This window comes from Camponotus floridanus, unplaced genomic scaffold (assembly GCF_003227725.1).
Source record: "Camponotus floridanus strain SB8 unplaced genomic scaffold, Cflo_v7.5 scaffold28, whole genome shotgun sequence".
NCBI lineage: Eukaryota > Metazoa > Arthropoda > Insecta > Hymenoptera > Formicidae > Camponotus > Camponotus floridanus.
The window spans coordinates 2,230,621-2,246,286 of record NW_020229414.1 but is presented as its reverse complement, the minus strand read 5'-3'; the positions used below and the strand labels follow the sequence as shown (position 1 = coordinate 2,246,286).

Sequence of the window (15,666 nt, the reverse complement as noted above, 5' to 3'; positions counted from 1 at the left end):
TTTCATAATAAAGAATTGAAATGAGACATAACATATAAAATTAATAATATATTGTTACTTTTACTTCAAATATGTGTTTAGTAGAATAAGAGACAGAAAAAGGGAAAAATAGCATTTTATATACAATATATGTAAAATTTCCATTTTGTTTAAATTTACATATAGACATTTTACTAAAATAGATTAAATGAAATATGTAAAATAATACTCTATTGGGATATTTTTATCGTGAGAAAATTATTTTCCCAAAATAAGATGTATACAAAGTAAAGCTGATTTGTTTTCACTAACATCAAGATATGCAAAGATTACTCTTTTATTAAATATTCCTCCAATCTATATTTAAAATAACATTACATAATGTACATTTAATAAGAATGAATTCTTCTTCGCAAGAAATAACTTAAAATTGCTGCGCTCTTATCATTCTGTCGCAAGAACATAGCTTAAAGATAAGGTAGTTAGAGGTAGTATTTTATAACAATTTATTCCTACAACAAATACTAGTTTACATGTTGCATCTCAATATTCAGGTGCTGGACTTTTAAGGTCTTTCACTTCCTGGCTCGAAGCGTAAAACTGTAAAGAAAAAAGGAAGATAAACATGAGTATTCACAGAAGCTTTGGCCTGAGCAACTTAAGGTCGTAATTGCTACAATCGAAACAAATTAAGATGATCACTCTCGTTACCTTGTAATGTTTATCTTTATAGTAATTCCATGGCTCGGCCTCCTTCTTATTGAGCCAGGAGACGTCAGGATTGCGAAGTGCTAAACGTAACGTGTAAAACAATGCGCCAGCTCCTCCTACAGCTATGCAAAGGTACAGTGGAAATAGCTGGAATGAGAAGAGAAAAAGAAGAAGATAATATAACGAATACACGATAAATTGTGCGTCTGTTTATCGTGTCGTGTCTCACAGCTGGATTCTTCTTCAAGCTGGTCATAGTCGTCCCCTGCATCTTCATTGTTGCGGTATCGAAGATCCGTGCCCTTGAACGAAACAGACGAACCCCTTTTCGCACTAAATTTTTTTTCGCAATACGGAGCAGCGTAGGGCTGATATCTATTTGGCGTTTGCGCAACGAAAGGCGTCGAAAATCGTCGCAGTTGGCGCGTCAAGTGTGACGTGTGGAATGGTGTTTAAAATTAAATTCTTTATCTATTTATTAATTTGTTTAAATTGTTAATTTTTTAATTACAATTACAAAGTATTAATTTGTTAATTTTATTTATTAATTTGTTTAAAATTAAATTCAAAACGCGTTGAAGTTCGAAGTCTATTCGCTTGAGCGAGATTCCACTGGAACACGAGTCTTTAAACGCGATTAAAGTCCGTCGAAAAAACAATCGTCGTGCGAAGAAAATTAAAAAAAACAAAACTATGTACACTTTTATTATGTTATATATGCTGAGAAATTTTTTTTCATCCAAGTGTATAGGAAGTTCCTCGATCTATAAATCGATTCTTCGATTTTACAATACATTCGACGTACACTGCGCGACAACGGCCACATTCAGCGGACTCAACAGTTGGGCAACATTACTAGATTTTCCGATGTAACTCGACGCTGATTGGTCGGACCTGAAAGTAGAGACCAATCATATTCGATTGCTACTTAGCGGTTGAGTCCGCTGAATGCGACCGACGTTTCTGTCCTGGGCGGGGCAAGGAGAGCGTAGAACCGGCCAATCAGCCACTGCCGTGCTGCCGGCCGATTGGCCGGTTCTACGCTCCCCTTGCCCCGTCCAGGGCAGAATCGTTGCCGCTCGCTCTACGCGACTGACACGTGATTGGCTGGACGTGTCGCGTCGCGCGTTGCGAACGAGGGATGAGGTTTGACGAAACGAGAGCGCGATCTATCCCCATCCCGTCTCCGTCTGTCCATCGCGGACTTCCTTGATCGACATCATCGTGCGACGTATCCAATGGCGGTATTTTGTTACTCTGCTAAAGGTGAATTTTTCCGCACGGTTTCGGGAGACTGGTATAAATATAAATGTTGATCTCAGAGCTGCGCGAGGACGCGGCCGTGTGACGGTAGCACGTCGTTGCTGGCGGTCATGTAATCGATCCCGGACACCAGGTGGTCCAGGGAGCGCCGAGGCAGAGTATCTAAATGTCGGAATATCAGCTGGCCGGATTCGGAGTATCCCGTTCTCTGGCGAAGCTAAGAATGCATCGTCGTTAAACGCACCGCATTCCTGATAATTGTCACACGTTTGTTCGTAACGTCCGCAAAGATGGGCTTTTCCACGAGTCTGCAGGGCCAGGCCGCGCACGAGGCGTTGCTGGCTCGCCAGGACGCCGAGATCAAGCTTCTAGAGACGATGCGAAGATGCCTCACGATGAAGGTCAAGTGCGATCGGGAATACGCTTCTACGGTTTCCTCCTTGAGCGTCCAAGGAAAAAAAATCGAGCGCAGCGAGGATCTCGTTGGTAGTCTCATAGTGCAGGTAATTGTTTGTTTGTGTATTTGTAACTTAATTGGTGTCAGTCATTGGACATCTGGTATCTGTAGAAATATCGTGTTTTATAGAGCTGGAAAGACATTATGGACTCTATCGATCAGACTGCTAAATTGATTAAACAACAGGCAGACTCTATTGAAAATGTTGCGGATCAGTTGAATACATTATATACAGAAAGGAGAAGGGCCAGGAAGCTTTATCAAGAGGAACAGACCTGGCTGACTAATCAGTTTCAACAGGTAAATAAAAGATTCAAACTGTGCAACAATAAAATACAATTAAGAGAAATTTAAGTAAATTTTGATATGATGCTCTTTTACTTATACGTTTCTATTGTAATTTATTATTTGGTTTATATTGTTTAATATTTTTCTCTTATGTTATGTGTCATTTTCAAGTTGACAGATGATGTAACTAAGAAAAAATTTGAATATCAGAAGAACCTAGATACGTATAAATTAATGAGGTCGCGATTTGAAGAATATTATGTCAAATGTAAGTTTTATATTCAATATTGCCCTAAATTATTTAAACAGTTATATTTGTGTAAAAAAGATATAATACTTTGATACAACTTTTTAGCTGGTCGAGGTGGTCGCAAATTAGATGAAGTAAGGGAAAAATATCAAAAGGCATGCAGAAAACTTCATTTAACACACAATGAATATGTACTATTACTAGGTGCTGTGACAGAATGTGAACATGATTTAAGAACTTGTTATTTGCCAAGTTTGCTTCATCGGCAACAAGCTATTCATCAAGAATTTATAACTTCATGGTGAGTTGTATTTTATACAATATAATCTTTGCATGAATTGGGACACTAACAAAGTATCTTATTTCTATTCTTGTTTACAAGTGAGGTTTTAATACTTTTTCTTGACTTTTCTATTCGCATACAATTAGAAATGGAGAAGGTAAAGATTTTATTATAAATGAGAAATTATACTTTTGTATATGTAATGTTTAAAATAACTTTTATATTTTTTCAGGAGGGGAATCCTTCAAGATATTGTAAAATACTCGGATTTTTCAACAGAGAAGTTTTTAGACATCCATGTACGAGTGCAAAAAATAGTTGACAGTATTAAGCCTATCGAAGAGTACAGGGATTTTATTGGAAAGCATAAGTACATATCTAACTTTATCTTAACTATCTTCAATGCCAAAATATGCGTATACTATATTAGAATATTACATAATGTCAATGTAGAACTAGGCCAGCATCTCCAATCAGATTCACATTTGATGAGAATCTTGTGGATGATACCTCAGGGAAATTATTGCCAAATAAGTTGACTGTAGATAATCTAACTATAGATTGGTTGAGAAGTCGTCTTACGGAACTCGAAACTTCTCTCAAAACTACACAACAAAATCGACAACGACCACAATTTCTACAAGAAAATAATAGCGATTCTAGGTATGTAAACTACATAATTTTTTATAATATATTAATGTCAATTTTTGTCATTAAATTTTTTTTCTAATTCATTTAAGAGCGTTTTTATATATTCTGTGCTAGAATTTTAATCTTAGACTATTCTCGCGAAAGAGAAGAGTTGAAATTACGTTGTCAGGAGAAAAAATTACAAAGACAGATAGAAGTCATTAAGGGTGCGCTTAATGAATTAGGCTGTGAAGAATTACCTTCGGGTTGCGATCTCTCGATGGAAGGTTCTTTCACTGATTCATCTACAATTAGTAAAGTGAGTAATTTTTTCTCTTCATTAATTAACAAGAAAAAGAACAATTTTGATAATGATAATTATAATTGAAAATTATAATATATAAAATAAATAATTTTCCTGTAATTTAATTCTTGATATCAACATGCTAAAAATTTTTATTATAATCAGATCTCGGATCAAAAGTTGGAAAATTATTTTGTATCTATAATAATTAATGTAGAAGAATATTATTAGATTTAATTAGTTTTTTCATTGAACACTAAATTGTCTAAACTTATAAGTTAGTTAGATTTGATACTTTACAGAGAAAGAAAGTGATAGATAATGGTCTGTTCACATTAAGGAGAAATCAACGATTTATGACAATTTTAAAATCACCTTTCAAATCTTTGCCAGCAATTAATGATTCGAAAAACGGACTAATTAGGGCAAATAGCGAAGGGCCTACAGTCAAAGCAGAAAATAATATTCCCCCTGTTGTATGTGTTACACTTTATTTGTGTGATATCTGAGTATTCGCGTGTATATTTCCTGCGTCCAATCGCACAAAACGATAAGAAGCTTGATATCTTTCATATCGTTATGCAGTATATAAAATATAGACTTTCCATAACAATATAACACATTTTTTCCAATTTTGATTTTATAATAAATCTTTGTATAATGATGTACTATCATGCAAACAGATAGTATCAAAATTTAAATATTGATTTAAATATTACAATTTGATATTTTTTTTATCATTACAAGAATTAATTTAAAGCGCATATAAAGATGATTGTTTTGCATATTTTATATATTATTTGAAATTATTTACATGATTTATTATAATTAAAAAGTGTTGCATTAATATAAGCATAATATGAATATTATTTGTATGCAATTAATTATTATCCTTTTTTATGAGTAAAGCATGAGAATTTCCTGCATGAAAAAGAATGTTTTTACACTAATATTTGTGAACATTTATATTTATATATAGAAATATGTTGTAAAGATAAAAATATATATGTAGTGAAAATTGCAAACAAAATTATATCGCTTATATTTTATTATTAATATTTATTTTGGAAAATTAAACTTATTTATAGGTACCATCGCATTTAACTAACAATCAAAAAAGTAATGGAAATGGCGGACTTATGGAGGAGGAATGGTTTCACGGAGTATTACCGAGAGAAGAAGTCGTAAGACTACTTGTCAATGAAGGAGACTTTTTAGTACGCGAAACAATAAGAAACGATGAATGTCAGATAGTTTTATCTGTTTGTTGGGACGGGCACAAGCATTTTATCGTACAAACTACAGAGGTGAAAGCAAATATAGTATAAATGTATAAATTAACATAGTATTATTAGTAATTAACATAAGTATAACATATAACATTTAAATATAATAAACTTAAATCTGATATATATATATATATATATATATATATATATATATATATATATATAAATTAGAATTATTTATTATTATAAACGCTCGAAAAAAAGTAGATTACATAAAAGTACATTAATTGTAGGGTCACTATAGATTTGAAGGACCCACATTTCCATCTATTCAAGAATTAATCAGGCATCAGTGGCTATCTGGCTTACCAGTGACTAGTCGATCTGGTGCTATTCTTAAAATGCCAATTTTGCGCGAACGATGGGAGCTTAATAACGATGATGTCATCCTATTGGACAAAATAGGTCGAGTGAGTAGCTTGGTACAATAGCTATATTTTACATAGAGTGACGTAGGTGTAGTTCCAATTATACATTACGATATGATGCGACTGATTTATAGGGAAATTTCGGGGATGTTTATAAGGCACAATTGAAGACCTGTAAGACTGATGTAGCCGTGAAAACATGCAAAATAACATTACCGGACGAACAGAAACGCAAATTTTTGCAAGAGGGGAGAATATTGAAACAATATGATCATCCGAACATAGTCAAATTGATTGGTATCTGTGTTCAAAAGCAACCGATTATGATCGTGATGGAACTAGTACCTGGTAAACTAATAATATTGTTGTTATTAAACTTTATTACTATATTAACATAAATATCGTGTTATTGTATTAAAAATTTGCAGTATATCTATATGCTACTACTAATATTAGCACTAACTTTAGGTGGTTCATTACTTACGCATTTACGGAAGAATGCTAGTACAATAACACAGCGGGAGCAATTGCATATGTGTAAGGATGCTGCAGCTGGTATGAGCTATTTGGAATCTAAGTATTGCATTCATAGAGATTTAGCTGCTCGCAATTGCCTCGTAGGTAAATAAAAATTATATTTTTCAATTATCAAGAATTCTATTGAACCTGACAAATTTGATATATAACATCAATAAAAATATAATATCAAATACGAAATTTTTTTTAGGGTACGAATGTATAGTCAAAATCTCCGACTTTGGGATGTCGAGGGAAGAGGAAGAATATACAGTTTCGGATGGTATGAAACAAATTCCCATTAAGTGGACTGCACCAGAGGCCATGAATTTCGGTAAGACTTTTCTAAATATCTTGATAATCATTAATTTTATGTTATTAATTTTACTGTTGCTCTGAAATTACTGTTTCAGGTAAATACACATCACTTTGCGATGTATGGAGTTATGGGATTCTAATATGGGAAATATTTTCTAAAGGTGGCAATCCATATAGCGGTATGTCTAACTCGGATGCACGCGACAAGATAAATACAGGTAAGAGAAAGAATAATAAAAATCGATAAATTATAGATATTAATATATCATTATATTTGTATTATATTTTTTATATTCTTAATTTGATTATTGTGACAATTTATATTAACTGATTAATTAGGATATCGAATGCCAGCACCGGATGGAACACCCGACGAGATCTATCGATTGATGCTGCGATGTTGGGAATATGAACCAGAGAAACGTCCGCATTTCGATCAAATATACACCGTGGTTGAGACGCTATCTCAAGCATATCTATGAGTATTATATTAAAAGTATTTTACGTGGATATAAACAAATAAGAAGTATAAATTGGTGCTATAGTGTTTTGACATTTATTTTGTATAATTTATGAATTATACGAAATTCAAGTTGATATCTAGATACAGTAAAAGTAAAAATGCTCACAACCAAACTATACTTTATCTGTAAGTATATGTATTATGGATATACTATATGACATATCCATGATATGGATATACTAGCATAAAAATTATTATTAAATTGCCATTATTACGTCATTGCATACGAAATTGCATGTCGATATGAATGCCATTAAATATGTTTTTTGCAATATATATTTAATTAGTATATTTTATAAATTATTATATATTTCTCCGTCCACACATATAATAATTCAGCTCATCTTACATCAAGTAGATGTATTGTCATTTTTCTATAGTATAATTGAATTTATGTATGTATTTTTATTCATGACAATGATGTAAAACATTAATTTTATTTATTCTATTATCATTTATGTATATTCTCTTTAATGATTTTATAATATTCCTTTGATATACATACAATGAATGTTATATGTGCATTAAATTTTGCAGATGTGCATACATGGGATACATATTTACATTTGTTATTGTAAATTTGTTGTTTTTCATTAAAATCATAGCGAGAAAACATAGATCATGTATATATAAAATATACAATTCTTGTGATTCTATATATATTTCTTGTAATTTTCACTAATATGAAAGTTTTATCATATTTAATTATATTTTTAAATAGCAATATATAATGTTGCATATGTAATACATCTTGTTCAATGTATGTTTGTTTAATTATGTATAAAATTATAATATTTATATGTAAATTCCGTTCAACAAATGTATTGACAATATCAAATAGTCAAACATAATCAAAAAGTTGAATATGCATATCATTTTCAACTAAACTTTTCTCATGTATAAATGTATAAAAATTAAATGGCGGATAAATATTAAATTTATAATATGAAATTTCATTGAAAAAGAAATATGCGGAAATGTAAAAAGATTACTTGTTATTGATTTAAGTCAAAATATTTTAATTTTATATAAACAGTTGAATAGAGAGAAAAACTAGAATTAAGCAATTTATAATATAGTATCTTAATTATAAAGAATTCTCTTCCAATAAGTAATTTTATATTACATTATTGTGCAATATACAATTGAGCTGAAAATAAAACGTAAATGCGTGTATGTATATCATTTGTATTAAATTTAAAGAAAAGTTTAAAATGTTATAATATTCAACACTCTTCTAATGTTAATGTAAGTTGATATTTTTGTTAATATAAGTTGATATTTTTGTAATTTAGATGCTCTATTTCTCTCACTTTTATTTAAATGATAATGTTATACATTGCACGCATAGTAATGAACAGTCCTTATGATTAGCTATAAGATACTATAATATGAAGAGATCCAGTCTAATGTTACAACTAATATAATTTCAATATAATTCACGTATATACACAGTTTATTATTTGTTATCACAATGTGTGCAATTTAACAAAAGACATCTTGTTTCCATATACAAATACTCAATGTTGCTGTAATAATAATAATAAATTAATAAAGACTGTACACATATTGGTCTTTACAAAAGTATATATTTTCAGTCAACTTAATCTTTACATTTTTTTTGGAAAAAATAATAAACTCTTCCAATAAAACATACATACATAATATTTCTGTTTCATGTCACAAAAATTGCAAAATTTAGAACTTACAATTTCTATAAAAAAACTTTTAAAGTTACAAGTATAATTTAATAAGTTCGTCGCTAACAGCCGAAGGCGTTAAAATTCCCAAGTCAGTAAATAACAAGCTAATGTAGTGAGGCGGAGTATAATCCACTAAGGGATGTTCCTTCTTCAAATTATTATTGAGAGTACTGGATGTATACTATAATAATAATATTATATATTTTTTAAAGAAAACATAATTCTCTTGCATTTCTTTTAAATTAAATCAATACAAATATACAATATATTTTACCTTAAATTCATCAGGTAAATCTACTTGGTTCAAAGGATAAATTCTCGCAAATTTAAAGCTTTCTGTCAGTACATAAAATGGTTTCTTTACTTCTTTTGCACACATTGCCATTGTATATGTACCTATCTACAAAGAGTAAGAAATATTTTTATAAAAGTTATATATATTTAAAATATTTATTATATATATTTAATTTATTATCTTATTAATTACATTATATTATTTTATATCATTACCTTATTAATTACGCCACCACTTTCTGCAACACCCTCTGCTCCAACCATTACCATGTCTACTTGCTCCATCACATATCCCACTGCAGAATCCAGTATCACTGTACATGATATTCCTAATTTTGTTAAACTTTGGCACATCTCTTTTCTGCTTGAAAAATAAAAATAAAATGCATATTAAAACTTACAGTTGCAATAAAAAAAATATATCTTATGTAGATTAAAGAGATTTGTACATACCCATTATTATCAGGAGATGATGATGTGACATATACTTCAAATATTTTATTACTTGCAGCAGCTTCCTTCATTGCTTGCAGTACTACTCTTGATTTTGAATGTGTAAGTATTGTCTGATAAAATGTAAGGCAATAGAGAGTAATTGAAAAAATATTTTTTCTTATATGTTCTTGTGAATATTTATTCTTACCGAACCATCAGTGATAAAATGTGCAGCTACTTTAGCTACTTTTCCTCGTGCTGCAACTAATTTTTCATAGAATACTTTGCCTCTGTCCAACATAATTTTTTTGCATTCTGCAAATGACTGATTAAAATATAGACATCAATAAAGTAGATATATTCTCATCATAAAAATAAATATTAAAAGATAAATGTATTCTAAAATTTATTGTTAATATATAATAGATTTATATATTAAAGATGTAAGGAGCACCAAAAATCTAAGTATTAATATTCTAAATATTAATAAGTATTAATGTGCTCTTTACATCTTTAATATATAAATATATAAATAAAATTTATATTCTTACAGGAGTATCTAATGTTGCTAATGTGATAAAACGTAGGAACAATTCGCTTCCTGATGCAATTGCAGTAACTGGAGTTTCTGTAGAACGCATAGCATCAATTGCATGTTGTAAGCAAATTCGGAGCTCTTGAACTGTTTCTGCTGTAATAATATATGAAAAATCAAACTATATTGAATTAAAAATATTATATTTTTTATCCTTTATTGTAATTAATAATTAATAAATTTGTTAAATACAATATATATGTATTTTACTGTTAGATAAATCTCTACATATATATTGAAAGATAAATATATATATATAGAGTGTTATAAAATATATGTATATTATATAATTTAGAATATTGTAAACATTTACATTTTGAATGTTCCAATACTTTTAATAAAGTACGAATAGTAGCCATGCCAGCAGATACATCCTTTTCATTTTTAATAATTCCATTAAAGTATCGACAAATCTCTGTAAAAATATTTAAAAATTACATTACTGAGAGATCTTTTGTGATATTTAATATATCATTATGTCAATATATTATACCTTCTTTCTCCATTATTACAATTATTTATATTGTTCCATAAATATGTTTCCACGTGTTTACGATTATGTCGTTTCCATATAACAGAGAGAAACCCGAGAACGATCCCCTCACTTTGACATATTAGAGTTACTAGATATATAAATACATAGTACCGCAATGTAATAAACAGTGTATAAATGATACATTAGGGCTGCGTTCCGTTTCACACATATGCGCGCATTATTTATAGTTTGCGTTACATATACTATAGATAAATGCCCAGATAGGCAAAAAGTAGAAATTGTGAACTACCAGCACGAGTTCTGATTGGCTTCTGCTTTTCTGCCAAGGTGTGAATGCGCCTTTATATTAAATTGTAATGTAAGGCCGGGTCTACAATAGGTAATTTAAGCCATAAGCCTTAAGGTGCAATTTCATTGACGCTACTTTTTAGCGTCAATGAAATTGCACCTTAAGTTCATATTTTTATGTTTATAGAGGACGCATCGTCCTTTCAGGGATAATCTAAAGCCGGATACTTTGTTAATCTAGTGACTTTAAGATCGCCTAAGAGCAGACTATGACAAAAAAGAGTGAAAACTATGAACAACTTTGTTGTTTGTTTTATAGATTTTAAAAATGGCTTGTCGTATGCTACATATTTAGAGTTGTAAATAATTTGATAAAAAATGTTCAATCTATAAACAATGGTAACGCAAATGAAATATATCATTGTCTCTAAATCATTATATGTAATTAACATATAATGTGTATTTAAAATTAATTTATCAATTTAACTCCAATAAAATTATGAAATTTTTTTCAGGTACATATTATTGTTTAATATTGTTTAATTTATTGCTTGTCAGTCATTCACATTTATTAAAAATAGTCTTTATTAAATAATGTGAGAAACTCTATATTTTTTGCGAATAGTAAGTAGAACTTTTATGGATATAGCATTTTGATAATAGTTTATATTTACAGTAGAAAATAATTTGTATTTCACTGTGCTTTTGTTCTATAGGACCTGAAGATGAATTATGAAAGGGTGTGACAAGTATCAGTAATGCAGGAAGACGCAGAGATAGAGCAAGAAGAGTAGTGAAAAGAGAAAGCTCCTAAATAAGGAGCAAATTATTGGCATGGGAAAAATTCCGATACAATTTCCTGGTCTAAATACTCCTGTGTTTAGAGGAAAAGAATTAATTCAACAGCAAAAACTGCTTGTAAATCTTGAAAGAAAGCAAAAACTTATGGAAATAGTCAAACCAGACCAATGCAAATAAAATTATCGCCATTGGAATGTATGGACGAGTGTTACAATGGATGGCAGAAGCATTGAATCAGATCTTATTGAAAAAGGTTAATATTTATGCTATTATTGGATTATAATGGTTAAATCACACACATACAAAAATCATGTGATACGATGTCTATTTTCAATTTTTTTTTATGTTTCAGTTCTAAATATTAAAATCTTATATAATTAATATCTTTGTTTTCTGTAGATACATTTGAAAGTTTTGAAACCTGGATTTTGGAAAACAAAATGATAACTTGTATGACCGGTAATTTAGCACGTAAGACTAGAATCAGTTCATTTATAGTAACTGGAAATGGAAATGGATTAGCTGGATTTGCGTTATCAAAAGCCAAAGTATCCCTAAAGACGGTTAAAAATAGGGCTGGTCAAAGACTAATGTATATTCCTACATATAAGGAATACACTGGTAAGAAAATAATTGTCAATACTATATAATATAAAATTTATTTCTTCTCTTTTAATATCACTTTGTATTTTTCAGTGTTACATGATTTCTTTACACAGTTTGAGAATATAAAAATATTTGTAAAGAAAATTCATGAAGGATAATGGGCTTGTTTGTCATCATGCGATAAAAGCGTGTTGCGAGATAATTGGCATAAAGGATATGTATGCCAAAGTACAAGGAGGAATGTAAAAGCATTCTTTATTGGTTTATTGCAACAGGTATGTATATAAAGTATTTAAAGGCATATTATACTTTTTATTTAATTTATATTAGTAAGAAACATTTTTTATTTATAAAAATATATATATACATATATATATATATATATATATATATATATATATATATATATATGTTAGACATAAAGCTAAAAAAAAAACGTGGATTGTGTCGATTAATTAATTAATTGTTTTATTTAATTATCAATTTATATATTATTATTAACTATATTATTATTAACTATTATATATTATTATTAACTATATTATTATTAACTATATTATTATATATTATTATTATTATTATTAGTATATTATTAACAATAATTTTTGTATACAAAAATTAAGTAAAATAGTTTTACTTAAACTATAAGGTATAAAGTTGTACATAAAAAACAATCTTTTTTATTTAGTATTTCAAGCATATTTTCATAGAACTTTAATTTAATTATTATATTATTAAAAATATTGAACAAAATAAAGAATTAAAGCTGGCTTTCTCTGCAGTCTCATGGCAGATTATATCAGAAATCATACTTTAATTATTGCAATATATCATGAAACAAATCAATCTCAAAATAATGGAAATATTTGCAGAAATATTAAATATGTAATGTAAATATTTTAATTTTTTTGTATGCGATCTATTTTTTATTCTATCGATGTTTTCATAGTGATGCACCTTGAGCACTTTGCTTCATATGTTTGCAATAAAAATATATTAAAGCAAATTATTTTGCAAATTTATTATTCTAATTTTTATTTAGAAAGACTAAGATTAAAAAAGACGTATGCATTTTTTTCAGATATTTCTATTGAAAAAAACGCATCAGATAAAACTTTCCTGTTTAACATTTTAAATGCGCCAAAAGATTTGCTCTTTATTCCACTTACTGCAATAATGTACACTAAAAATGACAGATCTATATTAAAAATGATAGATCTATATTTAGTAGTTGGAAAGAAAGAGAGGAGAAATGAAAAGTGCATCTAGAGAATTTAAAAGAATAAAAATCTAAAAATAATAATACATAAAAATTAATATTATGTATTTTTTTCATGAGGAATGTGGGGCGCACATTTATGCATTTATTTATTTGGATGAGATTTACTTTAGAGCACATTCAGTATTCAACTTTAATTTTATTTTCTCTTTCTTATGATATATAAGTATAACATAATTACCTGCAAATGCTATCACTTTGTGTGCTTACAGTGATACAGAAGCAACATTACAAGTACTATATTTACAGATAACATCTGTATAATAAAAAAAGCACCAAAAATCTAATGATGAAAAAAGGATAAATATTGTAGACCAGGATAAGTATCAACCAATTATTCCACCGCTCTGTTTCATTAGAGTTGCAATTTTCTTTTATATCATAAATATTATAAATAAGATAAAGATTTCCGTACGTTTCAAATAAATTTATATATTTTATGTATGTAATACTGCGCACACATATTAAAAGGTGATAATATCGCAGTTATAATAAGATACGATCCTGGCAATGTAGTGATTTTTGGGTCCTACTTAAAATAATTTAATTTGATTTATTTTTGAGAAATACGCACAATACTTGAGAACAAATTATTTTTGTGCCATGTATTACCTGTGTAAAATTCCACACACAGTATCATATTGTCTGCGATATATGAAAAGCTTCATCGATGAAATATGATTGAGATATAAGAAAAGTAATATAGTACTTGTAATGAATAACGTTAATGTGGAATACATAAATATTTTATATTTTAATTTCATATAATCAAGATGAGATAAGACACTCATGATTACTTTAAAATAGTGTCCACAAATATCATGTAACTTCAACAGCTGCACATTCGTCAAATTAATCCTATTACGTTAAATGAATCATAGCAACTTGTTTTAATTTAATCTAACCTAACCAATTATATTATATGCTTCTCATTAAAATGTGTAAAACTGTACGTCGCACATTTAATACGATTAATATACTACGTAATAAAATGTAATACACTAATGAAATAATTAAATATTATTTTTGAAAGCATGATAAAATCCAGACAGCATACACTTGTGTTTACATTCGACATCCAAAGCACTGAGAGGTTAGGTTAGGTTAGGTTAGATCGAAAAAATTTATCGTTTAACAGTTGGCAGCCCTACGAGATAGGCTGTGCAGCACTGCGCGTATATAAAATAAATTTGAAATCGCTTCTAGTCTAACCATCTTCACGCGATCGACTTTATTTGAATTGCACGGCATCGCATCGAATTATGATGCGGCGCCGATTTGTTCGAACGTAATTCGGAACATCGCGATGCTGTATAAGCGTCGAATGAGCACGAATTGTCACGCAAATATGATAAATCACATCTACTCACCGTTCATCGCTGTTCCACAGACCGCTCCACTCGCTCGCCTCGGGACGTTCCATTCCGATCTTGATGCACACGATATCATCAACGCGAACGCGCGACACTTTATTCGGCACTCCCGATATTCGCTCGCATCCGATAATCATCATCAAGGGCGCAAATAACGCGACGCGACTTCGCTCCATCTTCGCGATCGCGCTATCACTGAACTGTGAAAAATAGCTGTCGCGCACTTTCACCGACATATTATGAAAATCGCGCGATCATCCTTGGACACTTTCGACGTTCTTTCACTCGCGATATTCGTTTAAAAACGGTTAAAAGACGCGAAAAATGCGGACGTACGACGATCCGTGTAACTGCGTATGACTCCGATTCACGTATGACGCGTATGACGTAGCAGTGACGCGTATGACGTAGCAATGACGCGTATGACGTAGCGATCACGCGCTAACATGGCGGCCGAACCAGTGCGCATTCGTTTCTGCGCACTGGTTCGGCCGCCATGTTAGCGCGTGACTGTTACGTCATACGCGTGATCGCTACGTCATACGCGTCATACGTGACTCGGAGTCATACGCAGTTACACGCATCGTTGTACGTCCGCATTTTTCGCGTCTTTTAAC

At 30.1% G+C, this 15,666-nt stretch overlaps 4 protein-coding genes across 13 annotated transcripts; 2 read left to right on the top strand and 2 right to left on the bottom strand.

The window, feature by feature from the left end:
• Positions 1-468: 468 nt before the first annotated feature.
• On the bottom strand, positions 469-1,130 carry LOC105248319 (cytochrome c oxidase subunit NDUFA4). The gene is made up of 3 exons (XM_011253064.3): positions 920-1,130; positions 691-837; positions 469-579 (listed from the first exon to the last, which is right to left on the bottom strand). Exons 1-3 carry the CDS (start codon positions 965-967, stop codon positions 523-525), a joined length of 252 nt encoding a protein of 83 aa, XP_011251366.1. The 5' UTR covers positions 968-1,130; the 3' UTR covers positions 469-522.
• A 764-nt stretch (positions 1,131-1,894) lies between these two features.
• LOC105248318 (tyrosine-protein kinase Fer) lies at positions 1,895-7,455 on the top strand. 3 transcript variants are annotated; one of them, XM_011253061.3, is made up of 15 exons: positions 1,895-2,456; positions 2,540-2,710; positions 2,870-2,966; positions 3,054-3,249; positions 3,464-3,601; positions 3,685-3,894; positions 4,027-4,180; positions 4,468-4,641; positions 5,254-5,472; positions 5,688-5,864; positions 5,957-6,170; positions 6,291-6,443; positions 6,550-6,672; positions 6,752-6,874; positions 6,996-7,455. In XM_011253061.3, exons 1-15 carry the CDS (start codon positions 2,244-2,246, stop codon positions 7,136-7,138), a joined length of 2,505 nt encoding a protein of 834 aa, XP_011251363.2. In that variant the 5' UTR covers positions 1,895-2,243; the 3' UTR covers positions 7,139-7,455. The 3 variants fall into 3 exon arrangements, with proteins under 3 accessions (XP_011251363.2, XP_011251362.2, XP_011251365.2); XM_011253060.3 differs by having other exon boundaries at positions 3,997-4,180; XM_011253063.3 differs by lacking the exons at positions 1,895-2,456; positions 2,540-2,710; positions 2,870-2,966 and adding an exon at positions 3,378-3,388 and having other exon boundaries at positions 3,166-3,249; positions 3,997-4,180.
• A 1,396-nt stretch (positions 7,456-8,851) lies between these two features.
• LOC105248328 (translation initiation factor eIF-2B subunit alpha) lies at positions 8,852-10,915 on the bottom strand. Of its 2 annotated transcripts, none has more exons than XM_025409753.1 (8): positions 10,700-10,915; positions 10,520-10,621; positions 10,163-10,302; positions 9,820-9,936; positions 9,630-9,742; positions 9,393-9,540; positions 9,157-9,282; positions 8,852-9,063 (listed from the first exon to the last, which is right to left on the bottom strand). In XM_025409753.1, exons 1-8 carry the CDS (start codon positions 10,710-10,712, stop codon positions 8,914-8,916), a joined length of 909 nt encoding a protein of 302 aa, XP_025265538.1. In that variant the 5' UTR covers positions 10,713-10,915; the 3' UTR covers positions 8,852-8,913. The 2 variants fall into 2 exon arrangements, with proteins under 2 accessions (XP_025265538.1, XP_025265539.1); XM_025409754.1 differs by having other exon boundaries at positions 8,857-9,063; positions 9,393-9,537; positions 10,700-10,912.
• A 322-nt stretch (positions 10,916-11,237) lies between these two features.
• Positions 11,238-13,954, top strand: LOC112638280 (28S ribosomal protein S5, mitochondrial-like). 7 transcript variants are annotated; one of them, XR_003122929.1, is made up of 5 exons: positions 11,533-11,614; positions 11,707-12,044; positions 12,191-12,412; positions 12,488-12,672; positions 13,889-13,954. XR_003122929.1 is itself a non-coding variant. In XM_025409693.1 (4 exons), the coding sequence occupies exons 2-4, from the start codon at positions 12,005-12,007 to the stop codon at positions 12,553-12,555; spliced, it is 330 nt and encodes a 109-aa protein (XP_025265478.1). In that variant the 5' UTR covers positions 11,238-11,389; positions 11,707-12,004; the 3' UTR covers positions 12,556-12,714. The 7 variants fall into 7 exon arrangements, 3 of the variants coding, with proteins under 3 accessions (XP_025265478.1, XP_025265477.1, XP_025265476.1); XR_003122932.1 differs by having other exon boundaries at positions 13,926-13,946; XR_003122931.1 differs by lacking the exon at positions 13,889-13,954 and adding an exon at positions 13,479-13,543.
• Positions 13,955-15,666: the final 1,712 nt, after the last annotated feature.

Bases quoted from the DNA above. Each gene is read 5' to 3' on its own strand.
- LOC105248319 (XM_011253064.3), bottom strand. From the start codon at position 967: ATGAAGATGCAGGGGACGACTATGACCAGCTTGAAGAAGAATCCAGCT. The intron at 838-919 runs GTGAGACACGAC...TTCTCATTCCAG, and splicing joins GCTTGAAGAAGAATCCAGCT to CTATTTCCACTGTACCTTTG. The intron at 580-690 runs GTAACGAGAGTG...TTTTCTTTACAG, and splicing joins ATAAAGATAAACATTACAAG to TTTTACGCTTCGAGCCAGGA.
- LOC105248318 (XM_011253060.3), top strand. From the start codon at position 2,244: ATGGGCTTTTCCACGAGTCTGCAGGGCCAGGCCGCGCACGAGGCGTTG. The intron at 6,444-6,549 runs GTAAATAAAAAT...AATTTTTTTTAG, and splicing joins TGCTCGCAATTGCCTCGTAG to GGTACGAATGTATAGTCAAA. The intron at 6,673-6,751 runs GTAAGACTTTTC...TTACTGTTTCAG, and splicing joins ACCAGAGGCCATGAATTTCG to GTAAATACACATCACTTTGC.
- LOC105248328 (XM_025409753.1), bottom strand. The intron at 9,743-9,819 runs GTAAGAATAAAT...ACATTTTATCAG, and splicing joins ATTTTATCACTGATGGTTCG to ACAATACTTACACATTCAAA. The intron at 9,283-9,392 runs GTAATGATATAA...TACTCTTTGTAG, and splicing joins GTGGTGGCGTAATTAATAAG to ATAGGTACATATACAATGGC.
- LOC112638280 (XM_025409693.1), top strand. From the start codon at position 12,005: ATGGATGGCAGAAGCATTGAATCAGATCTTATTGAAAAAG. The intron at 12,045-12,190 runs GTTAATATTTAT...TGTTTTCTGTAG, and splicing joins ATCAGATCTTATTGAAAAAG to ATACATTTGAAAGTTTTGAA. The intron at 12,413-12,487 runs GTAAGAAAATAA...TGTATTTTTCAG, and splicing joins TACATATAAGGAATACACTG to TGTTACATGATTTCTTTACA.